Below are 21,268 nucleotides of genomic sequence, written 5' to 3'. Positions count from 1 at the left end.
GAGCAGGCAACCTCAACTTTCTAGGTCGATGCTCTATCCACTGTGCCACCACAGGGCAAGCAACCCTATATTATTTTTAATTTATTCATGAGGAAGCAAAGGATAGAGAAGCTTTGTGATTCATTCAGAGTTAAACAGGAAAGAATCAATGAAGTAAGAATTGAAAGACTAGGTTGTTAGAAATGTACCAACATATTATCAAACATAGTATTTATGACATCGAGCTGAAATTTAGTGATTGTATCCAAGTACTCTTAAGTTCTTTTAATAGAATTTCAAAATATTTGTCATCTTTAATTCATGCATGCATGCAACAACAATTGAGCATTGATTATGTCAATTAGGCATCAATTTTGGTGCAGGAAAGGCAGATAAGGAGCCAAGCTTCATGGGGGTACAGGGTGATAACAGAAAAATGGCTGTCAGGAAACTTGAATTCTGGTCTCACTGTCCTGACTTTGAGCAATTCAGCCTGTCTGGGCTTTGTTTCCTCTTGTGTAAAATGAGCAGGTTAGACAAGAACTTTTTAAAGGACTTTTTCTTCAAAGTTATGAGTGTAAATTAGACAGAACTTTCAATTTTGCAGAAAGACAGAGCTGGAAACTGGTTTCTTCATTTAGTCTACTTCATTTTCTTCCTCTGGTATTTCTTGCTCCCTTTTTCTATATAGCTGAACTCCTTTCTATCCACTTCTTTTTCTTTAATAGAGGAAATAGAAAAGTGAGGTGTCATTCTGTTGTGATTGTAATTGAGGTGGGTTTTACAGTGCTTATTTATATTCACACTTAAATTATGTTTTAATATTTAGAAATATTTCAAAACTTGATGGTTCTGTGATGGTGTTAGTTAATAAGAAACTGTATATACTATGGAATACTACTCAGCCATAAGAAATGATGACATCGGATCATTTACAATAACATGGATGGACCTTGATAACATTATACTGAGTGAAATAAGTAAATCAGAAAAAAACTAAGAACTATATGAACCCATGCATAGATGGGACATAAAAATGAGACTCAGAGACATGGACAAGAATGTGATGGTAACAGGGAGTGGGGTGGAGGGGTGGGGAGGGGGCGAGGAAGGAGAGGGAGGGAGTAGGGGGAGGGTAGGGGCACAAAGAAAACCAGATAGAAGTTGATGGAGAAAGATTTGACTTTGGGTGAGGGGTATGCAGCGTAATCAAAGGTCAAAATAATCTGGAGATGTTTTCTCGGAACATATGTACCCTGATTATCAATGTCACTGCATTAAAATTAATAAAAATAAGATAAAAAAAAAAGAAACTGTAGAGCCACCTGACTCGTGCTGGCGCAGTGAGTAGAGCTTCGACCTGGGACACTGACGACCTAGGTTTGAAACCCTGAGGTTGCTGGCTTGAGCGCAGGCTCACTAGCTTGAGCGTGGGTGAGTGTAAGCTCATCAACACGAATGATCTCATGGTTGTTGGCTTGAGCCCAAGGTGGCTGGCTTGAACAAGGGGTTGCTAGCTTGGCTGGAGCCCCCAGTCAAGGCACGCATGAGAAGCAATCAGTAAACAACTAAAGTGCTGCAACTACAAGTTGATGCTTCTCATCACCTACCCTCCCGTCCCCACCGTTGCTAAAAAATAAAAAGAAAGAAAAAAACCTTTAGCCTCAGTATACTGTAACTCTTTGCTTGGAGATCCACATGCACAATTAATTAAATCCATTAACTACAAAATCAGAGTTATGTACTGTATGAATACATTTTATTTTTCTATTAGGCAGCGGTTCTTAACCTGTGGGTCGCGACCCCGGCGGGGGTTGAACGACCAAAACACAGGGGTCGCCTAAAGCCATCAGAAAATTTTCTTGTTCTCAGTAAGCATTTTCAACTCTTTCTACTCACTGAAAACAAGCACAATTGACCTGCTCTCAACTCTGTATCTTCTAATTATAAAGGCATTATTCTCCCCTTCCTTTCATGTTTCTTGGAAGAGTTTATGTATACTTATCTCCCATTCCCCCCGTTTCTTCCTTGGTTCTTTGTAATGAAGCTTCCATTTCTAATGTGCCAGAATAATTGCTTTGCAAAAACCTCTAAATAATTTTCTGATGGTGAGAAATAATTTTTTTTGTTTCTTTTCTTACTTTACTTTTCAGTAGTATTATGCTATACTGATTTTTTCCTTTTAGCCTTTCTTTATCCTTATCAATTGTCTTTGGGGGTTCCTTCTCTGTCCCTTACAGAGGAGTATCCCATAGGACTCTGTCCTTAGCTCCTTCTAGACTTGTTCTGAATCCCCCCACCCCCTAGGACTGCATCTGCCCCATGCTTTTAACTACTGTTTTTGCACTGATAACTCCCATATCTGTATCTTTTGCTCAACTTTTTTCTTGAGATTCAGACTTGTATTTCCATTTGTCTCCTGTATGTGTCCTACTTGATATCCTGTTTCAGGTATTCAAAAGCATACACAGTATTAAGCACCCCCCCCCCCAACCCTCGCCCCCTCTCCGGCGGAACAACACAACATAACAATAGCAATTGCTTCTCCACAACTCCCCACCTTGGTTAGTGACCCAGCTGGTCAGTTAAGGCAGACTCTGGGGAGTCATTCTCAACTGTTTCCTTTGCTTTAGCACGGCCACATCTGAGGACGCTTCTCTTTCACATTGCTCTTTGGAACCCATCCCTTTGTCTCAGTTTTCATTGTACCTGCCGGAGTTTAGATCTTCATCCTTTCCCCCTTTGTACCGCTGACCTTTAAGCTTGTACTCTGCAGCCAGACTGTATGAATCTAATTCTGGATCTCCCACTTACTAGTTATGTGATTTGGTCAAGTTTAGAATGTCTCTGTGCCTCAGTTTCCTAACTGGTGAAATAGGGATAGCAATTTATTGTGAGGCTCATGCATCAGTGCTTAGCCTATAGCCTGACACATTGTGTTTGTTGTTATTTGTACTGTTTTATAGTGCTGACAAGCTGACTTCTGTACTGCTGGTCTGTTCCCCTTCTAAAACATTTTCTACTCTGCCAGATCAGCTTTTAGAAGTGGACATCTGACTATATCATTTTTTCATGGTCCAACCAGTACTTACATCTAACTCATGTCCACTGACCCTTTTCTCTCACTCTCTGTTGTAGCTATATTGAGTAATTGGCAGTTTTCCAAATAAGTGGTGCTCTTGAATGCTGGGCATCATTGCACATGCTGTTTCTTCTACTTGAAGTCGGGCTTTCCTTACCTGGTTTTATCTGCAAATATGTTTTTATTTTTAATCTGTAAATTTTTAGTAATCCCTCAAGATCATGTTTATTTTAATGATCATTTTTATTTTGTTTTACCTTTTTTTACATTCAATTCTCACTTTTTTTAGTGCACTTTATTTATTTATTTATTTATTTATTGTGACAGAGACAGAGAGAGGGACAGATAGGGACAGAGAGGATGGGAGATAAGAAGCATCAATGCTTTGTTGCGGCACCTCCTTAGTTGTTCATTGATTGCTTTCTCATATGTGCCTTAACTGGGGGGCTACAGTAGACCAAGTGACCCCTTGCTCAAGCCAGCGATCTTGGGCTTAAGCTGGTGAGCCTTGCTCAAACTAGATGAGCCCGTGCTCAAGCTGGCGACCTTGTGGTTTCGAACCTGGGTCCTCTGCGTCCCAGTCCAATGCTCTATCCACTGTGCTACCACCTGGTTAGGCTCAATTCTCACTTTTTAATCAATCAAACCAATTAACCAGTCACAGCCAACAGTTACTGAAGACCAAGTATAATTGTGCTCTGGCAGATATAGGACAAATATATAACATGCTTTGTTTTTTGAGTTTTTTTGTGTGTGTGCGTGAAAGCGAGAGATACAGACGGGAAGGGAGAGAGATGGGAAGCCTCAACCTGTAGTTGTGGCACTTTAGTTGTTCATTGATTGCTTCTCATATGTGCCTTGATCAGGGGGCTCCAGTTGAGCAGTGACATTGTGCTCAAGCCAGTGACCTTGGGCTTCAAGCCAGTGACCTTTGGGCTCAAGCCAGTGACCATGGGGTCAGTCAATGATCCCACGCTCAAGCGAGCAACCCCACGTTTGAGCCGGATGAGCCCGCGCTCAAGCCAGAGACATTGGGGTTTCAAACCTGGGTCTTCAGCATCCCAGTTCGATGCTTTATCCACTGCGCCACCACCTGGTCAGGCTAACGTGCTCTTAAGGAGCATATAATCAGTAGTAGAACAAGACAAACTAGGAGCATAAGGGACCATTTCTGAGAATCCTAAGTAGAGTATAACTTAGAAGCAAGAGCATGCTTTCATAGAAGGACAAAATCACTCCTCATTGATGAGGGGGTGTAAGGTGTTAGGGTAATTATAAAGGATTCATGCAAAAGTAGGATTTGAATTGGGGCCTGGAAGGATGGTACAATTTGCATAGGTGGAAGGAGGGACGGGGTGGCTGTTGAGGCCCAGGGAACCGGAGGCACAGAATAGAGAAAGCCTGATGAGAAAATGTGCATATTGAAGAGTGCTGGGGTCATGAGGCAGCTCTAGTAGGTGCTGGGGCAGGCAGCAGGGTGTCAGTGGATCTCCAGAGCAGAAAGCATCCTGAGGAACTGGTATATTGTAATGTTCTGTTCCATGCCAAGCTGGACTGGAGTCCTAGGTAAAGGAACTCAGTGATACTGATTCCATATTCATTCAGAATTTTGATATTCTGTTCATTGTAGAATTTTTGACATTAATTTTGATTTTCAAAAATATTGCATTAAGACATCTATCTTGGTTACTGCATTTTTATTTTTAAAAAATATTTTTATTTATTGAGTTTTAGAGAGAGAGGAAGAGGGGGAGAGAGAAAGAAAAACATCAACTTGTTTCCACTTATTTATGCATTCATTGGTTGATTTTTATATGTGCCCTGACCAGGGATTGAACCACAACCTTGGCATATTGGGAGGATATTCTAACCACCTGAGCTACCCAGGCAGGGCTTGGTTACTGCATTTTTAGATACCCCTTTAAGTTTTGTGGGCCCTAGTCCTAGCCCTGTATTCTATTTCTGAAGTTGGTTTAGTGGACATGGGTATATATTTTATTACTAATTATGGCTTACTCATGTTGTTAATATTCTTTGCTTAGAAGACAGTAAGTAGTTCATTAAAACAATTAACATCAAAAAACTAGAATTTTAAGATTAATTTGGAACTTTGGAACCTGAAAACCATGAAGAGAAAAGGAATTGTTTGGATTTCTGAGTCAGTATCTAGGGGAGAATGGCTCCCTCTTATTGCAGCGTATGCAGTGCAAGCAGAAAAGAGTGGCTTTGCCCACATCTAAGTGAGTGAGCGATAACTGGGGGTACGGCGGCCAGAGTACTCTTCACTTGGAGATAGGCCTTGAGCAACTCAGCTACCATAGCAAGAACAGTTGCTAGAGGCAAGCTCCCACAAATGGTCACACAAGATGGACTTGATCCACATCACATATAAAACACATCCAGCCCTGCTTAAGGAGAAGCTGCTTACTGCTTACCACAGGGCCATGCATGGCCCATGAAGCAGTGGAAGATTCATGAACTCTATAAATGTCTCAGTGCTCCTGGAATCCAAGAAAAGAGGTGGTGTTTGACACAAAGGTACCTCTAAAAATGTGAAATCTAAAAAATGTGAACTCTATTGTTCATTAGCACATTAGTGACTGATGAAAGATTATTTTGAGTCAGGCAAGTCAGTTAACATGCAGCACAAATCTCAAAGGAGGCAAGGAAAAGGTTAAAGGTGCAGGCTCTTTTCTGCCCTTGACATCATCATTCTGGCACATGACATCCCAGTCAGTGCCAAAATTCAGAGAGAGCTGCTTTTAGCTCAGGGTGGATGCTTTGACGTATTATGTAGAAGCCACAGGCTAACCTTTATCATCAGATGAGTGAGTGGTCACAGAAGATGGTTCCTTCCTCAGGCCCAGCAACAAGATCTACTCTAGCACATACTTGCTGGGATAATGACCCCTCTTGTTGGCACTACTGGCACAGTTGCTCTTCAGAGTTGAAAGAGAGGTAGTTTCCAGACAAAAAGAGTTGGGGAAATTCATCACCACTAGACTGGCCTTACAAGAAATGTTAAAGTCTCCAAGCTATTGAAAAAATATCTGAACAGAATGAAAACTTCCTGTGCAAGAATTGCCTCTGGTGGAGGTGTAGAATGAGTGGCCGTCATTGAGATAGAGCTTGCCTACTACAGAACTTGTAGTGCTCAGAGCTCCCTGAAGAGAGTCCATGGGAGAATCAGTCATGCAGCTTGTGGATTTTCTTATATGTAGTTGTCTTTATTGACTGTACTTTCACCTGTTGAAACACTGGAATAGTGTCCAGTGCTACTGAGATCTTCACGTGCATACTCCTTCCCACTGAGCAGATGTCTAGAGTTGTACCAAACCTTACTTGATCCTGGAAGAAGCACATCAACCTAACTAGTTTTTGGTTCTGTGACTGGATGAACCAATAAAGCTCTTCCTTTTCGGCCATGTAGTAAAGCCTGTCTTTTTGAGCGCTATTGTCAAAAAGGTAAACTTGCTTGTTTCTTAAAGACCATGTTTAATCCTTCTGTGAAAACTTCTCCCTCCACATGTACAATTGATCACTCTCTTAACACTCACTGTCACATTTTGCAGTTATTTGTTTTCATGTTTGTCTTCTCTAGAAGGCTATGAGCTTCATGATGGTAGGGACTGCAGGCTTGTATTCTTCCTCTTCTTATGCAGGGCTTTGTACAGTGATTGGCCCAGAGCAAATGCTCCACGAATGTGGAATTAGTAATCAGGGTTTAGGAGTTTACTAATATTTCTGTATTTCTTTCTTCGATTTTGCTAGGCTGCAGGAATTAGTTGACCGAGTGCTGGAGCGTTTCCAGGCGTCTGGACTAATAGTGAAAGAGTGGAACAGTGTGAAACTCCATGCTACTGTCATGAACACTCTGTTCAGGAAAGACCCCAATGGTAAGTCCTCCATAGGCCTGTGGCAGTTCGTGATTAGTAAGGCTGAGTGATAGCCTCCCTGGAGTTTGAATAGAATGAACTGCCAAAGAATTTCTCATGTACCTTCTTGTTTTGATCTGTTAGCTTGTTTTAATGAACACAGTAGAAGTATGCAGGGACATAACTAGCATGAGATCATGGCATTCCAAATCTTTTCTTGTTGTTATAAATAGGGTTGCCAGATTTAGCAAAGAGAAATACAGGATGTCCAGGTAAATTTTAGGCAAACAATTAGTAATTATTTTAGTATAAGTATGTCCTACGCAATACTTGCTGGCTTATTTTGAAGAGAAGTAAAAAGAAAGGAAGATTATCTAGTAAAAAAAGTAAATGTTAGATCAGTGGTTCATAACTAGGACTAATCCCAAAAGATATTTGGGATTCTCTGGAGACATTTTTGGTCATCACAGTGCAGCGGCTAGGGATGGGTTCCTATTAGCATCAAGTGGGGAGAGGCCAGCTGTGCTGCTTAATCTTTCACACACACAATATAGACCCTCACAACAAAGAATTAGTCCAAAATGTCATTAGCACCAAGGTTGAGAAACCTTGTGTGAGAGTAATACCTATTTCCCCTTGTGGAATCTGAGCCCTCATATGAAAATGCCTGCGTTAACCCTCCGTTTTAGACAGGATCTTTTGTCCCCACTCCCGGAGTGAATCTTCTCCAGCACAGTCAGCAGCTCTTTGAGCAGGAGCCACACCTTCATGTTACATGCAGCTTCTTTGTTAAAAACCTGTTATTTAAAGTATACCAGCACCAAAATTCCATGTTTGGTTTTTAAAAAAAACTCAATAATTTATTTTGATTTTAAAACTGGACAACTTTGGGAGTGTAAGAAATGACTTACAGGTATACTTAAAAATACTGAATTGACAGCTAAATTGAATGGTCTGTTTCTTAGGGAAGTTCTCATTTTGTCATTTATTCCATTTAAACTCAAGGCCCTGCCCTGGCTGGGTAGCTCAGTTGGTTAGAGCATTGTCCCAGTGCATCCAAGGTTGCGGGTACCATTCCTGGTCAGGGCACATACAAGAATCAGCCAGTGAGTGCATGGTTGACTGCATCCGCAGGTTGACGTTTCTTTCTTTGTCTCTCTCACCTTTCCTCTCTCCCTGCAATCAATTAAAAAAAAAAAGAAGGAAAAAAAATTAAACTCAAGGTCTCTTTCCGGAACTATGGAAGCTCAAACTGGGGAATTAAGAGATGAGTAACAGTTAATTTACATTTCTACTTCTCTGCGAGCTTTGGAGAAGTGAGACCCAGAAAATAGAAAGTAAAATACTAAACAGAACTGAGTCAACATAAAAGACCCCAAAATAGAGGGATGGAACCAACTTTCTAGGTTAGAAAATACTACTAAGGACATGTTTCCAGTCAGAATTGGTATCTGCAAAATTGCATGAGGTAGAGAGCAGTTTATGGAAAACAAAGCACATGGGGCATGAGGTTCTTGGCCTAGCTTCCCAAATAACCAAAATATAATTTAAAAGGATAAAATAATGCAAATGTGTAGGGAAACATATAGCAGGTGACAAAATAACATATATATTATGTATATATTTAAATTATAAAGTTGTTATGGTAGTAGTAAAATCAAAACATTTTAGAACCAGAAGAAATCACAGAGCTCTAATTAGTCTAATTGTCCCAGAGCAACGATTTTGAACCTTTTTCATCTTATGCCACAGATAAGCTAATTACTCAAATTCTGTAGCACACCAGAAAAAAACCCAACCATATTTTTTGCTGATCTGACAAAAATAATAGTAATAATTATGATTCATTCACACAGCTATTGTTATAGTGGCTGTTGTCATTTTTTTATTTGACAATCTAAGGGAAAAGAAGTCAGTGCCCTGACTAAATAGTCCATTGTTGCATGTTTTAAAAATTTTGTGGCACATCAGTGTGCCTGCCCCAGCACATCAGTTGAAAATCTCTGGCCCCAGTGTATAAATAAGAACTTTTGTCAGTATTCACTGCCATTGTACATTAGTATGAAAGGGGTAATTTTAACTCTGAAGTAAAACAATGTTTTTTTAACATTTCAACTTTATATCAAATTAGATAACAATTATATATGGATTATAAAATTAATAAATTAAGCATATTTTTCTACCTAATTCATGTCAAATTTAATAGTCTGTTCACTGATTCTTTGTACTGACAAAGGGTGTTTTTATTGTCCCCCTCATTGTCAAGATTAACAACAAACTTTTTGTAATCTTCAATTTCTTTAGTACCAAGGGGGTCCTCTTTATTTACCTCCAGGTTTTTTTTCTCTGGTTTTAAATTGGTGGTGTTTCCAGTATATTGTTTTTTCTGAAGAGCTGTTTGTCCATATGTATTCTTCCATGTCTGCTTCTTTCCCCATTTCTCAGTTTTCTAAGACTCATGGTATAAAACTGTTAGCAGATACATTGCATAGTCATAATTCTGTCTTGAAAGGACACCTGTTTTGATGGTAACCACATCTAAGGTCTTGCAGTATCACTCCTATAAGTTTAACATCTTTCTTCTTTGCATAAGCATCTAAATTCAAACTGTAAAGTTTAACTCGTAAGGGTTACTACTTATGCTTTGGAATTTCAAATAGATAGTCCAGATGAAACATCATCAGCTGTGTCAATTTCAATTGGAAAAATGCTTCTCGTATTTCTCATTATTGTCTAGTGCAGCTGGCCTCTCAGTGTGGGAATCTTCAAGAGCTTCATAGTGATTTTTTAATTGTCACAGAAGTCAAATGCAGAAATTGGGGATTTTTTTTTTTTTTTTTTTTTTTTTTTTTTTTTTGCCAGAGAGAGATATGACGGGAGAAAGAGGAGAAGCATCAACTCATAGTTGTGGCACTTCAATTGTTCATTGATTACTTCTCATAAATGCTTTGACCTAAGGACTCCAGCTGAGCCAGTGACCTCTTGCTCAAGCCATTGACCTTGGACTCAAGCCAGTGACCTTGGGCTTCAAGCCAGTGACCATGGGATCATGTCGATGATCCCATGCTCATGTTGATGATCCCATGCTCAAGCTGGTGACCCCGCATTCAAGCTGGTGAGCCTGTGCTCAAGCTGGATGAGCCCACGCTCAAGCCTGCGAACTGGAGTTTTCAACCAGGGACCTAAGCATCCCAGTTTGACACTGTATCGACTGTGCCACCACCAGTTAGGCAAAAATTAGGGATCTTTAAAAGTTTTAGATTTCCCTCCTTTGCCATGAGCACCCTCGCTTCTTCTTTTTACTTGATAACTCTTTTGAACAGGAAGAGGTATTGCAGAAGGTTTAAATGATGCTGCAAGCATTAGGCCAGTCCTGGTCTATAGCCATTTTCTCTGCCCTGGGAGGTAGTGCCTTTCTTTTAGGTGGCCTTTCAGATTTGAATGCTCTTTCTTTTGCTTGTGGGCTTGGTTTCTGGGTGAGAGTAGCCAGAGACATGGCAGTGAAGAAAGGCACACAGAGTCCTGGCCACTGGCTGCAGAAACCGCAGGGAGCCAGGTAGCTGCCATGGCTGGGAAGATGGCAAGCCCGGGAGGACAAGCCTCATATTTAGGTTTTATTTCTTTTGTTAGCACCCTGACTTTGGTTTTAGAAAATATAGGTTTGAAGAGGATTCCATCAGGACTCAAACCCATAAACTATTTTTAGATTTATAGATTTATAGTTTGTATGTCCCTTGTTGTCAAAGTACATCCTTTTATTTCTCTCTGATATATACCAAACAATCCCAACTGGAGTCATTTAATATTAACCCCATTTGGTTAGAGCCATTGTAGGACTGAGAGATGTGTATCAAATTTTTAATTTTATGTTAATGTTTTATGATGCAATATTGTAAGAGTTTTCTTAAAAAAATCATTATTTTACCTTTGGGAGCATTGAGATCATAAAAGGTTCAAATGGCCGTGGCTGGGTAGCTCAGTTTGTTGGAGTGTTTTCCCCATATACACTAAGGTTGAGGGTTAGATCCCCAGTCAGGGCACATGCAAGAATCAACCAATGAATGTATAGATAAGTAGAACAACAAACCAATTTCTCTCTCTTTCTTTCTCCTCCTCCTTCCTCCCTCCTTTCTTCTCTCTCTCCTTTCTTTCCTCCTTTCTTCCCTCTTCTTCTCCCTTTCCCTTCCTCTCTTTCTCTCAAGTCAATTGAAAAAAAAAGGTTCAAATGGCTCATTCGAAGCCTATAGACTCTTGTTTGAGTAGTTAATAGAATCCGAAGCTCTATACTTGTTATTATTTTTGATGGATTACATTTCTTTCATTTGGACAGTAGTATTGCAGAAGAATATTTGGAATTCCAGAAAAAAAATTTTTGGAATATTTAATATCTGTATATTATAATGTAGCTTGCTCATTGGAACCATTTAAAGGAATTTATAGTATTTATTTTGTTCTGGAAAGTTTAATTTTGGAAAACATAAATCCCTGGGGTGTTGTACATTTTAATATATTATTATGTAAAGACAGAGTTTCAGCACTCTAGAATTTATTGGTTTAGAATATAGATTGTATCTAGTACCATCCAATATGACTTTCTGTGATGATAGAAATATTCTGTATCTGTTATGTCCAACATGGTAGCCACTATTCACATGTGATGTTTGAGCACTTGAAGGTGGCTTGTGAGACTAAGAGAGTGAACTTTTCATTTTATTTAATTTAAATTTATAAAGACTGGCCCTGGCCGGTTGGCTCAGCGTTAGAGCATCTGCCTGGCGTGCAGGAGTCCCGGGTTCGATTCCCGGCCAGGGCACACAGGAGAGGCGCCCATATGCTTCTCCACCCCTCCCCCTCTCTTTCCTCTCTGTCTCTCTCTTCCCCTCCCGCAGCGAGGCTCCATTGGAGCAAAGATGGCCTGGGCGCTGGGGATGGCTCTGTGGCCTCTGCCTCAGGCGCTAGAATGGCTCTGGATGCAACAGAGCGACGCCCCAGAGGGGCAGAGCATCGCCCCCTGGTGGGCGTGCCTGGTGGATCCCGGTCGGGTGCATGCGGGAGTCTGTCTGCCTCCCCGTTTCCAGCTTCGGAAAAATGAAAAAAAAAAATCAAAGAAAAAAAAATTTATAAAGACTGATTCAAGAATGCTGATGTTTTAGTAGACTCAAGATGCATTTTCAGACACTGTGTTTTTCCAGCGAAAGATTACATTTGCTTTTGAAATTCAGACTTTTGATAGAATATATCATATATAGGTGGCTTTTATTTTTTCTTTCTAGAATGGACTTCAGTGCAACAAGAAATTAAACTGAAATCATTAAATTCTTTCATATAACACTTTAGAGAACTTTCTATCCAGCCTGACTGAAGTTAATGAATGTTAAAATAATAAATTGTTAATACTAAAGTAAATAAATAAAATTTAAAAATTGCATGTGGCTAGTGGCTACTGTTTTGGATGGTGCAAATACAGACTGTATTTTATTAGACATTTAATACTACCAATAGCATAGTTTTCATCTGTCCTAGTCCCTGAATCTTAGTTCAGAGCTCTTATAACCATACCATCCTCCATCTTAGTAACCTCTTGATGTGAAAGAGTTGGATTATGGAATCTGTATCTTCTAAACTGTGTAGACCCAGATTTATATTCAGTTATCACTAGAGCGTCATGTAAGAAAATTTTGTGTATTCACAGTTTAGTGATCATTTCCTACTTATAGATTTTTTTGTGTGTGTGAAAGAGAGACAGAAAGAGGGACAGATAAGGACAGACAGACAAGAAGGGAGATGAGAGACATCAGTTCTTTGTTGTAGCACCTTAGTTGTTCATTGATTGCTCTCTCATATGTGCCTTGACCAGGGGGCTACAGCAGAGCGAGTGACCCCTTGCTCAAGCCAGCAACCTTTGCCGACCTTTGGGCTCAAGCCAGTGACTACGGGGTCGTGTCTATGATCCCATACTCAAGCCAGCGACCTCGGGGTCTCAAACCTGGGTCCTCTGTGTCTCTGTACGACACTTATCCATTGCACCACTGCCTGGTCAGGCCCTTCTTAAAGATATTTTATGTACAGCAGCTTTGAGATATAATTCACATACTATATAATTTGCCCATTTAAAGTACAATATATAATTCAGTGGTTTTTTTTCCTATTGATCTTAGAGAGAAAGACAAGAAGGGAAAGAGAGGGAAGAGAGAGATGAGAAGCATCAGCTCGTAGTTGCTTCACTTTTAATTGTTTGTTGATTGCTTCTCATATGTGCCTTGATGGGGTAGGGGAGGCTCAAGCTGAGCCAGTAACCCTTTGCTCAAGGCAGCGACCTTGGGATCATGTTAATGATCCTGAGCTCAAGCCAGTGAACTGGGGACCTCAGTGTCCCAGGTCGATGCTCTGTCTACTATGACACCACTGGTCAGGCTAATTCAGTGATTTTTAATAAATTCAGGGTTATGTAGCCATTTCCACATCAGTTTTAGAACATTTTCATCTTCCCCAAAATAAAACCCATACTTTTTTGCAGTAACTTCCATTTTCCCCTAACTTTCCAGTCCTAGGCATCACCAGTCTACTTTCCATTCTGTAAATTTGCTTTTTTTAGATATTTCTTATAAATCCAGTCATGTAATATATGATCTTCTATGACTGGCTTCTTTCACTTAGCATAATGTTTGAAAGGTTCATTTATGTTATAATATGTATCAGTACTTCCTTCTTTTTTATTTCTGAATAATATTCCATTGTATGGGGTTACCATATTTTATGTACCCATTCCTTCATCAGCTGATGAACATTTATGTTGTTTCCCATTCTTGGCTGTTATGAATAATGGTGCTGTGAACATTTATATACAAAGCTTTGTGTGGGCATATGTTTTTATTTCTTTTGGTCTGTACTTAAGAGTGAAATTTTGGGGTCATAGGATAACTCTATGTTTAACTTTTTGAAGACTTGCCAGACTATTTTTCAAAGTGGCTGTACCGTTTTACATTCCCACTGGCAGTGTTAGGAGGGTTTTACTTTTTCTACATCTTTGCTAACACTGGTTATTATCTGTCTTTTTTATTATTGCCATTCTGTGGATGTGCAGTGTTATCTGATTGTGGTTTTGATGATCACTTCTCTAAAGGCTAATAATGCCACTTACAGATTTTGAAACTGTTATTAAACATTTTATTCTTCAGATATGATTACTATTTTATTGATATTTATTTAGTATGATTTACTTTAAAATTTCGCATCTCCTCTTAACAGGGGACCTTATTTTTAAGTTGCAAAATGTCAGTGGAGTTGGGATCTTTGATTAAGGGTACTTTTCATTAGAGAAATGGTTCCATAGTTACCCATGTATAGTTTCAGTGGGCTAGCTAAAATCTATTATGTTCATGGAGTTAGAACTCTGTATATATTTTATCAATTCTTTTTTTTTCTTAAATGAGAAGCAAGGAGGTAGAGACAGACTCCCACATGCACCCCGACTGACTGGGATCCACCCGGCAAGCCCCTAATGGGGCAATGCTCTGCCCATCTGGAGCCATTGCTCTGTTGCTTGGCAACCGAACTATTTTAGTGCCTAAGGTGAAGCTATGGAGCCATCCTCAGCACTCAGAGCCAACTTGCTCCAACCGAGCCATGGCTGTGGGAAGAGATGAGAGAGCTAGAGAGAGAAAAGGGTGAGGGGTAGGGGTGAAGAAACAGATGGTTGCTTCTCCTTTGTGCCCTGACCAGGAATTGAACCTGGGACATTCACATGCTAGGCTGACACTCGACCGCTGAGCCAACTGGCCAGGGCTATTTTATCAATTCTGACATGATAATCTTCATATATATATATACAGTAAAGGACTATACTCAAAAGTAGAAATACAAATATTTTTGAGAGTATTGGTGGACAGGAAAGGGTTGATATTTTGGAAAATATCCTGATAGTTAAATGATTCTTGAGGATGCTTTGCATTTTCTATATCCTGGATTTTTCTCTGTGTTGAATTTTTACTTGAAAGGGACATAAAATAACGTGTTTTATGTTTTCTTTCCTTTGATACTCTTTTCTTGCTATACTTGAAGGACATCTCTTGAAGCAAGCTAAATTAACTCAAGGAGTTAGAGTGCAGCTTTGATGAGTGCAGCTGGCTAAGGTCATAGAATTGCTGCATTTCTGTGTAGAATGTCTGTTAGGATACCTTTGACTACAACTAAAGGGGTCATTTAAGGGGAGTCCTTAAATCAACCCAAAGCATGATTGCCAGCATTTTTGACTAATGTGTGAATTTTTGTGTATTTAAAAAAGTTTTTTCCCCACTGATTTGAGAGAGAGAGAGGAAGGGGGGCGGGAGAGAGAAAGTTTCATCAATTTGTGCCTCCTCTTAGTTGTTTCATTTATTTGTGCACTCATTGGGTGCTTCTTATATGTGCCCTGACTGGATCCAACTGGAGACCTTGGTGCGCCAGGATGATGCTCTCTGCACTGAGCCACTCAGCCAGGGCTAGACTTTTGGGTATATTTATATATTTAAAAGTCACCTGATCAGTCAGTGGTGCAGTGGATAGCACATCAGGCTGTGATGCTGAGGACCCAGGTTTGAAACCCTGAGGTTGCTGGCTTGAGCGCAGGCTCACCAGCTGTGGGGAGTTTCCACAGGCTTAAACATGGGATCATACATATGAGCCCAAGGTCTCTTGCTTGAGCAAGAGGTCACTGGCTTGGCTGGAGTCCCCTGGTCAGAGCACATATGAGGAAGCAATCAATGAACAATGAGCGATTTCAGTGAGCAATCAACTATAAGTTGATTCTTCTCATCTCTCTCCCTTCCTGTCTTTCCCTATCTATCTGTCTCTTACTTAAAAAAAAATGCAGCTTTTATAAAATTTTGGGTATTTTAGACTGCATAAATCACCTAGTCTTAACCTGTAACTTTGTAAATGAGGAACTGAGTTCCATAGAGGAGACATACCATATTTTTGCTCCATAAGATGCACTATTTCCCCCCAAAAGTGGAGGGGAGAATGCCTGTGTGATTTATGGAGCGAAAAATACGGTATTTTATTTAATATTTTAACACACCATTTGGTTCAGAATTTTTTTTCTCTTATTTTTCTCCTTAAAAGCCTGGGTGTGTCTTATGGTCAGGTGCCTCTTATGGAGCGAAAAATACGGTAATTTGACTAAGAATGTAGCTAGTTACATCATTAACATACAGTAAGTACTTGGACAATGTTGACCAAATTAGTGTATATTGAATGAGTTGATGACAGAGCTGAGACTAGACCCTGGGCCTCTGGACTCATACCCTGATGTTTTCCCTCCATATTATGTCACTAGTTGTACCTATAGAAATCCAAGAAAAAAACAACAGATAAGCAGTCCAGGCTTCTCTTCTGACCTTATCTTTGCAATATTTACAGCTGAAGGCAGGTACAATCTCTACACTGCAGATGGCAAATACATCTTCAAGGAAAGAGAATCATTTGATGGCAGAAACATTTTAAAGGTCAGTATGAAACCAGGTGAATTGGAAATCCATTGGCATGTGCCCTAAATAAGTCAGGAAAATAAGTCGTTCTCCTTTTAACAATAAAGTATATTTTTCTCATGCTTCCCATGAGGCTCATTGACTGAAAGGGCTGTTAAAAAAAATTTTTTTTAGCATCCTAAAAGAAAAGAAAAATCTTTCTGACTATTAAGACTGTGGTATCTCTCGAGTATTTGAAATTTATGGTTTAAGAATTCAACTACTTGGATCCATAGGAATAAGTTGATTTTAACCTGGTGAGTTTTACTCTGTGTTTTATCTCTGGAGGTCTGAGTTTGCATTTTTTTAAGTGAAAAAAGTATTGTTTGTCTTGTTCTAGTAGGTTTTCTCTTCTCCTACAAAGTGACTCTCCAAAGTTGCTTCATAATCTATTTTTACTCAGGAACAGCTCATGTCCTAAAAAGCAGCCAGTCCAGTTCTGACTGTTGAGGCTTTGCTTTTTCTGTGTTAAATTAATCTATGAGGTTTAAATAAAAGGGGCCCTTCAGGATTGCATTTATCTTTCTCCCACAGACCACATTCTGTAATATCCACACTTTATGCCCTATCAGGTTAACATACCATTGTGTTTCCGGGCATAGAAAAACATAAGTTGATACCAATGGGGAGTTTTTTTTTCTTCTTGGTTTTTTTTTGTTTGTTTGTTTGTTTTTGTATTTTTCTGAAGTTGGAAACGGGGAGGCAGTCAGACTCCTGCATGCGCCTGACCGGGATCCACCCGGCATGCCCACCAGGGGGCGATGCTCTGCCCATCTGGGGCGTTGCTCTGCCATAACCAGGGCCATTATAACACCTGAGGCAGAGGCCATGGAGCCATCCTCAGCGCCCGGGCCAACCTTGCTCCAATGGAGCCTTGGCTGTGGGAGGGGAAGAGAGAGACAGAGAGGAAGGAGAGGGGAGGGGTGGAGAAGCAGATGGGTGCTTCTCCTGTGTGCCCTGTCTGGGAATCAAACCCAGGACTCCTGGCACACCAGGCCGACGCTCTACCACTGAGCCAACCGGCCAGGGCCAATGGGGAGTTTTTTGATTCTGCATTTCTCTTGATCTATAATAGGTCATATGTTTGCGAGGACATGGGTGTTTTTTGGAGCTGGGATAGAGAGAGAATGCAAATAATAACTTCAAAATAAGCTTTGGAAATGCTTTCCTTTTTCCTTCCCTACCCCACCCTCCATTCCCTTATCTTTTCCCTTGACAGTTTTCTTGCCAAATGCATAATGTGACCCTGTGCTTCTACTTAGTGACATTACTCTTTAGCAGCTGCAGAACCCATCAGGGCAATGACAGCATTCCCTTAGGCAGACATCCCAGCACCCACATTGCAGAGCTATGTTGATTCTTCTTTCCCTTATATCTTTCCTTTTTTTAAATGATTTTTCTTGTTTTCAAAGTAGCTATACTAGCTTTGCATTTGAGTTACAGGCTGCTAATGAATTCATTTGCAGTTAACTATTGATTTCCCCAGGCCACAGCTTTGGTATAATATGACTCTTTTTCTTCCTCTATCTCATTTCCTTGGGGCTTTTCCAAGAATATAATTAATTACTTTGCTTTTTGGTTGTTGTTAATTTGATAAAGAAAGAAAATATACTGAATGGGAGAAGTTGGTAGGAATGACTCAAATCAACTTGGTTCTTTTGGAATTAGAATTAAAGCCTAGAAGATGTACTGATGTGAGGTGCTTTGGTATGTGTAAGAGGGCGGTGCCAGCAGAAAGCCTGTGTGTGGGGTGGCTGTATGAACATTACGGATTGCTCCCTTGAGATTTAATTTCTCTCATTTTGTTAAGTCAGTTTTCCATTTAAATATGCTTTGCCTTGAAATCTCCCTAACCAGCCTGACCAGGCGGTGGCGCAGTGGATAGAGCGTTGAACTGGGATGCGGAGGACCCAGGTTCGAGACCCCAAGGTAGCCAGCTTGAGCGTGGGCTCATCTGGTTTGAGCAAAAGCTCACCAGCTTCAACCCAAGGTTGCTGGCTGAGCAAGGGGTTACTCAGTCTGCTGAAGACCCGCGGTCAAGGCACATATGAGAAAGCAATCAATGAACAACTAAGGTGTTGCAACGAGCAATGAAAAACTAATGATTGATGCTTCTCATCTCTCTGTTCCTGTCTGTCTATCCCTCTCTCTGTCTGTCTCTGTTAAAAAAAAAAAAAAAAAAAAAAAAGAAATCTCCCTAACCACCCCATTGATAACACGAGTGTAGCTCCCTCTAGTGTTGGCAAGGGCTGGCTGTATCTATACCTATAGCATTAGTACCCTTTTTGGTTCATACCTGATCCTAGTTTTAGAGCTGGACCACGCTCGGGTACTTGGAGATCATTTATTTAATTCATTTCCACACTTTCATCTCTATACAAGATCCATCTTGGTTAAAGTGATTTGCCAAAGGTTATTACTAGTTAGTAGCAGCGTTCGAATCAGAACAAAAATTCAAAACTCAGAAATTAAAATTGTTTCTGTTGCCTCCCATGAAGATACTCATATTCTCTGTTTAGGTAGAGATCATTAGATATTTGAAATTGGGCCCATCTATTTGAACTGTGATAATTTCTGATTAAAACTTGTTTCATAAATGTTGAGCAGGTGTGCCAGTTAGTCTAAAACTATGGCTAATTAAGATTTGGACTTTTGAGCTGATTTTAATGGTAACATCAACTTGTTATGTACCATCTTCCAGACAAATAATGTTTGTATAGCTACCTTGTGTGCTTTGCAGAGTAAACACTCATTATGATATAATCCCTACCTTCCAGGACCTTCCTGTCTTTAAAGGGGTATGATGATTAATAGGCAATTACAATACAAAATGTTAGGGGCAAATTATGAGTACCTTTGAATATAAATAGTTATAACAAAGCATTCTTTGGTATAGCTTCCAGTATTTTACTCCAGAAAATATAATCTTCCACCTGTGTTTAATCAAAAGGAATTAATTTTTCTTTGAGAATAAAGGTGACATATGGCCTTAAATATATGAGGTAATAACTGTATTTGTAAAGTAGTTATAGCAGCCCACCTTTTTTAATTACCATGAATGGATAGGTCTATATCAAATAAAGAACCCATGGCTCCTGAAACTCTTAGGGGAAAAAATTCTGAAAACCAGTGGATTTTATATATGTGTGTGTGTGTGTGTGTGTGTGTGTGTGTGTGTGTGTGTATTAGTTTTTGTACCAGGTAGAATTATGTTTAGAAAGGGGAAAAATCAATTTTACTAACAAGATAGGAACTGACTTGGATTAAACAGAAAGGTTAACTGCATTCATTATTAAGGATATCTGTGCAGCATATTAATAGCTACATAGGTCAAGGGTCTGGACTACTGATGATGGGAAGTAGCCTTGGACAAGAATCAACTTCATCTACTATTCAGAGAAACAAAACAAGAAAGCAAGTCATTGCTCATTGCTATAAGAATTTAATGAGTAACAGCTAATTGCTATTCTCCTACATGAAGAGAATTGGTCCTTTTGTCTCAATGTAATATTATGTGTTCTGGGTGACTTAATAAGGGGGGGAGCTCTAATGACTTTTGGAAGTAGAAGCCACTTTTTCTTTCATACAGCTCTTTTGAGAGTTGTTGCAGGTACAATATACTAGTATCTGGTTATTTCTAGTTAAAGTAAGACTTTTCTTACCCTAAGAAGGACTTTGTTAGGACTGAAAATGAAAGAATAATTAATTCTTCTGTGTTTTTCAGACCAGAAAAGGAACAAATGTATTTAGTTATGGTAGTTTTTTTTAAATAGAAGAAAGATGTTAATTTTGAAAGAAAGATGTTTGAATGAAAAAGACCTAAGCCAAATTAATAGGATAGTCTCCTCACAGAGTATGTCCATTTTGATACTAAAGTACTATTTGTTTCCCATAGGCAATGATAAAAGTAGGCTAACCTAAAGACACACTGCCTGGAAATAACTGCCCTCTTGCTAGCTAGAAGTAGAATAGTCATTAACTGCCAGTGCCTGGAGAGAGCAATTGTCTTAATGGCAGTCTGTTGGGGGACTTATGAAATGGCCTTAAGTAATAGAATCAGTATTCCAAGAGTGTGCTCTCAGCAGACTAAACAGGGGTACAGTATGAACTGTTCAAAAGCAAAGCTGTAACTGCAGAATAATGAAGAGACATTAGGACCTATGTTCAACTCATCAGAGGAGCTGGTTTGGTACAAATAAAGGCATAGTGAGATATTTGGGAAGAAGTAGAAAATACTGTAGGTCCAAAATCAAAGGATACTATGAAAGTGTCATTTCTTTAGACACTTAAAAGTCCTAGGAAATATAAGCCAAATAAAAAGAAAATGAATTTATGCCTTTTTCCACTTTATATATAGTAATCTTTAAATTTAGAGAAAGGGAATTTTCAGTATTAAACTATTTTAATGCTTTACTTAAAAATATGTTTTAAGTCTATCTAGCCACATTGAGACTTTTCTTGAAAGATGTAAATAAGAGTAAGGCAAATATTGATTTTTGCTTTTGTTCCATCTCTGCCCATCAAAGTTTTTAAAAAGACAGTTAGAATAAATAAATTTAAATTATATCTTTATTTACTTTGCTTTATTTAGAGAAGTTTCTGTAAAGGAAGTTGTTTAAAAATACATACTATTTATTCTTTTTGGTGAAATACATATATAGAAAATTATATAAAACATATATATACTGTTAAACAAATAATCATACAGTGAACAATGAACCAAGGTAAAAAAGTAGGATGTCTCCTATATTACTCTCTAGCCAACTCTTTAGTCTGTTTATCCTAAGGTAACAAAGGCACAATTAAGTTATTAATCTCAATGAAGA

The 21,268-nt window shown here is 39.3% G+C and overlaps 1 protein-coding gene and 1 pseudogene across 2 annotated transcripts in view; one reads left to right on the top strand and one right to left on the bottom strand.

The window, feature by feature from the left end:
- Nucleotides 1–21,268, top strand: part of ASCC1 (activating signal cointegrator 1 complex subunit 1) — a 110,393-nt gene that overhangs the window by 63,463 nt on the left and 25,662 nt on the right. For both annotated transcript variants that reach the window (XM_066348622.1, XM_066348621.1), the window contains exons 8-9: nt 6,833–6,957; nt 16,336–16,421. In XM_066348622.1, the coding sequence (XP_066204719.1) occupies nt 6,833–6,957; nt 16,336–16,421 (211 nt within the window). The remainder of the gene's footprint in view (nt 1–6,832; nt 6,958–16,335; nt 16,422–21,268) is intronic.
- Nucleotides 9,125–10,324, bottom strand: LOC136381401 (small ribosomal subunit protein mS35-like; annotated as a pseudogene).

This window comes from Saccopteryx leptura, chromosome 9, assembly GCF_036850995.1.
Source record: "Saccopteryx leptura isolate mSacLep1 chromosome 9, mSacLep1_pri_phased_curated, whole genome shotgun sequence".
Classification (NCBI taxonomy): Eukaryota; Metazoa; Chordata; class Mammalia; order Chiroptera; family Emballonuridae; genus Saccopteryx; species Saccopteryx leptura.
Note: the sequence above shows the minus strand (reverse complement) of the source record. Positions and strands in the feature narration are given on the sequence as shown.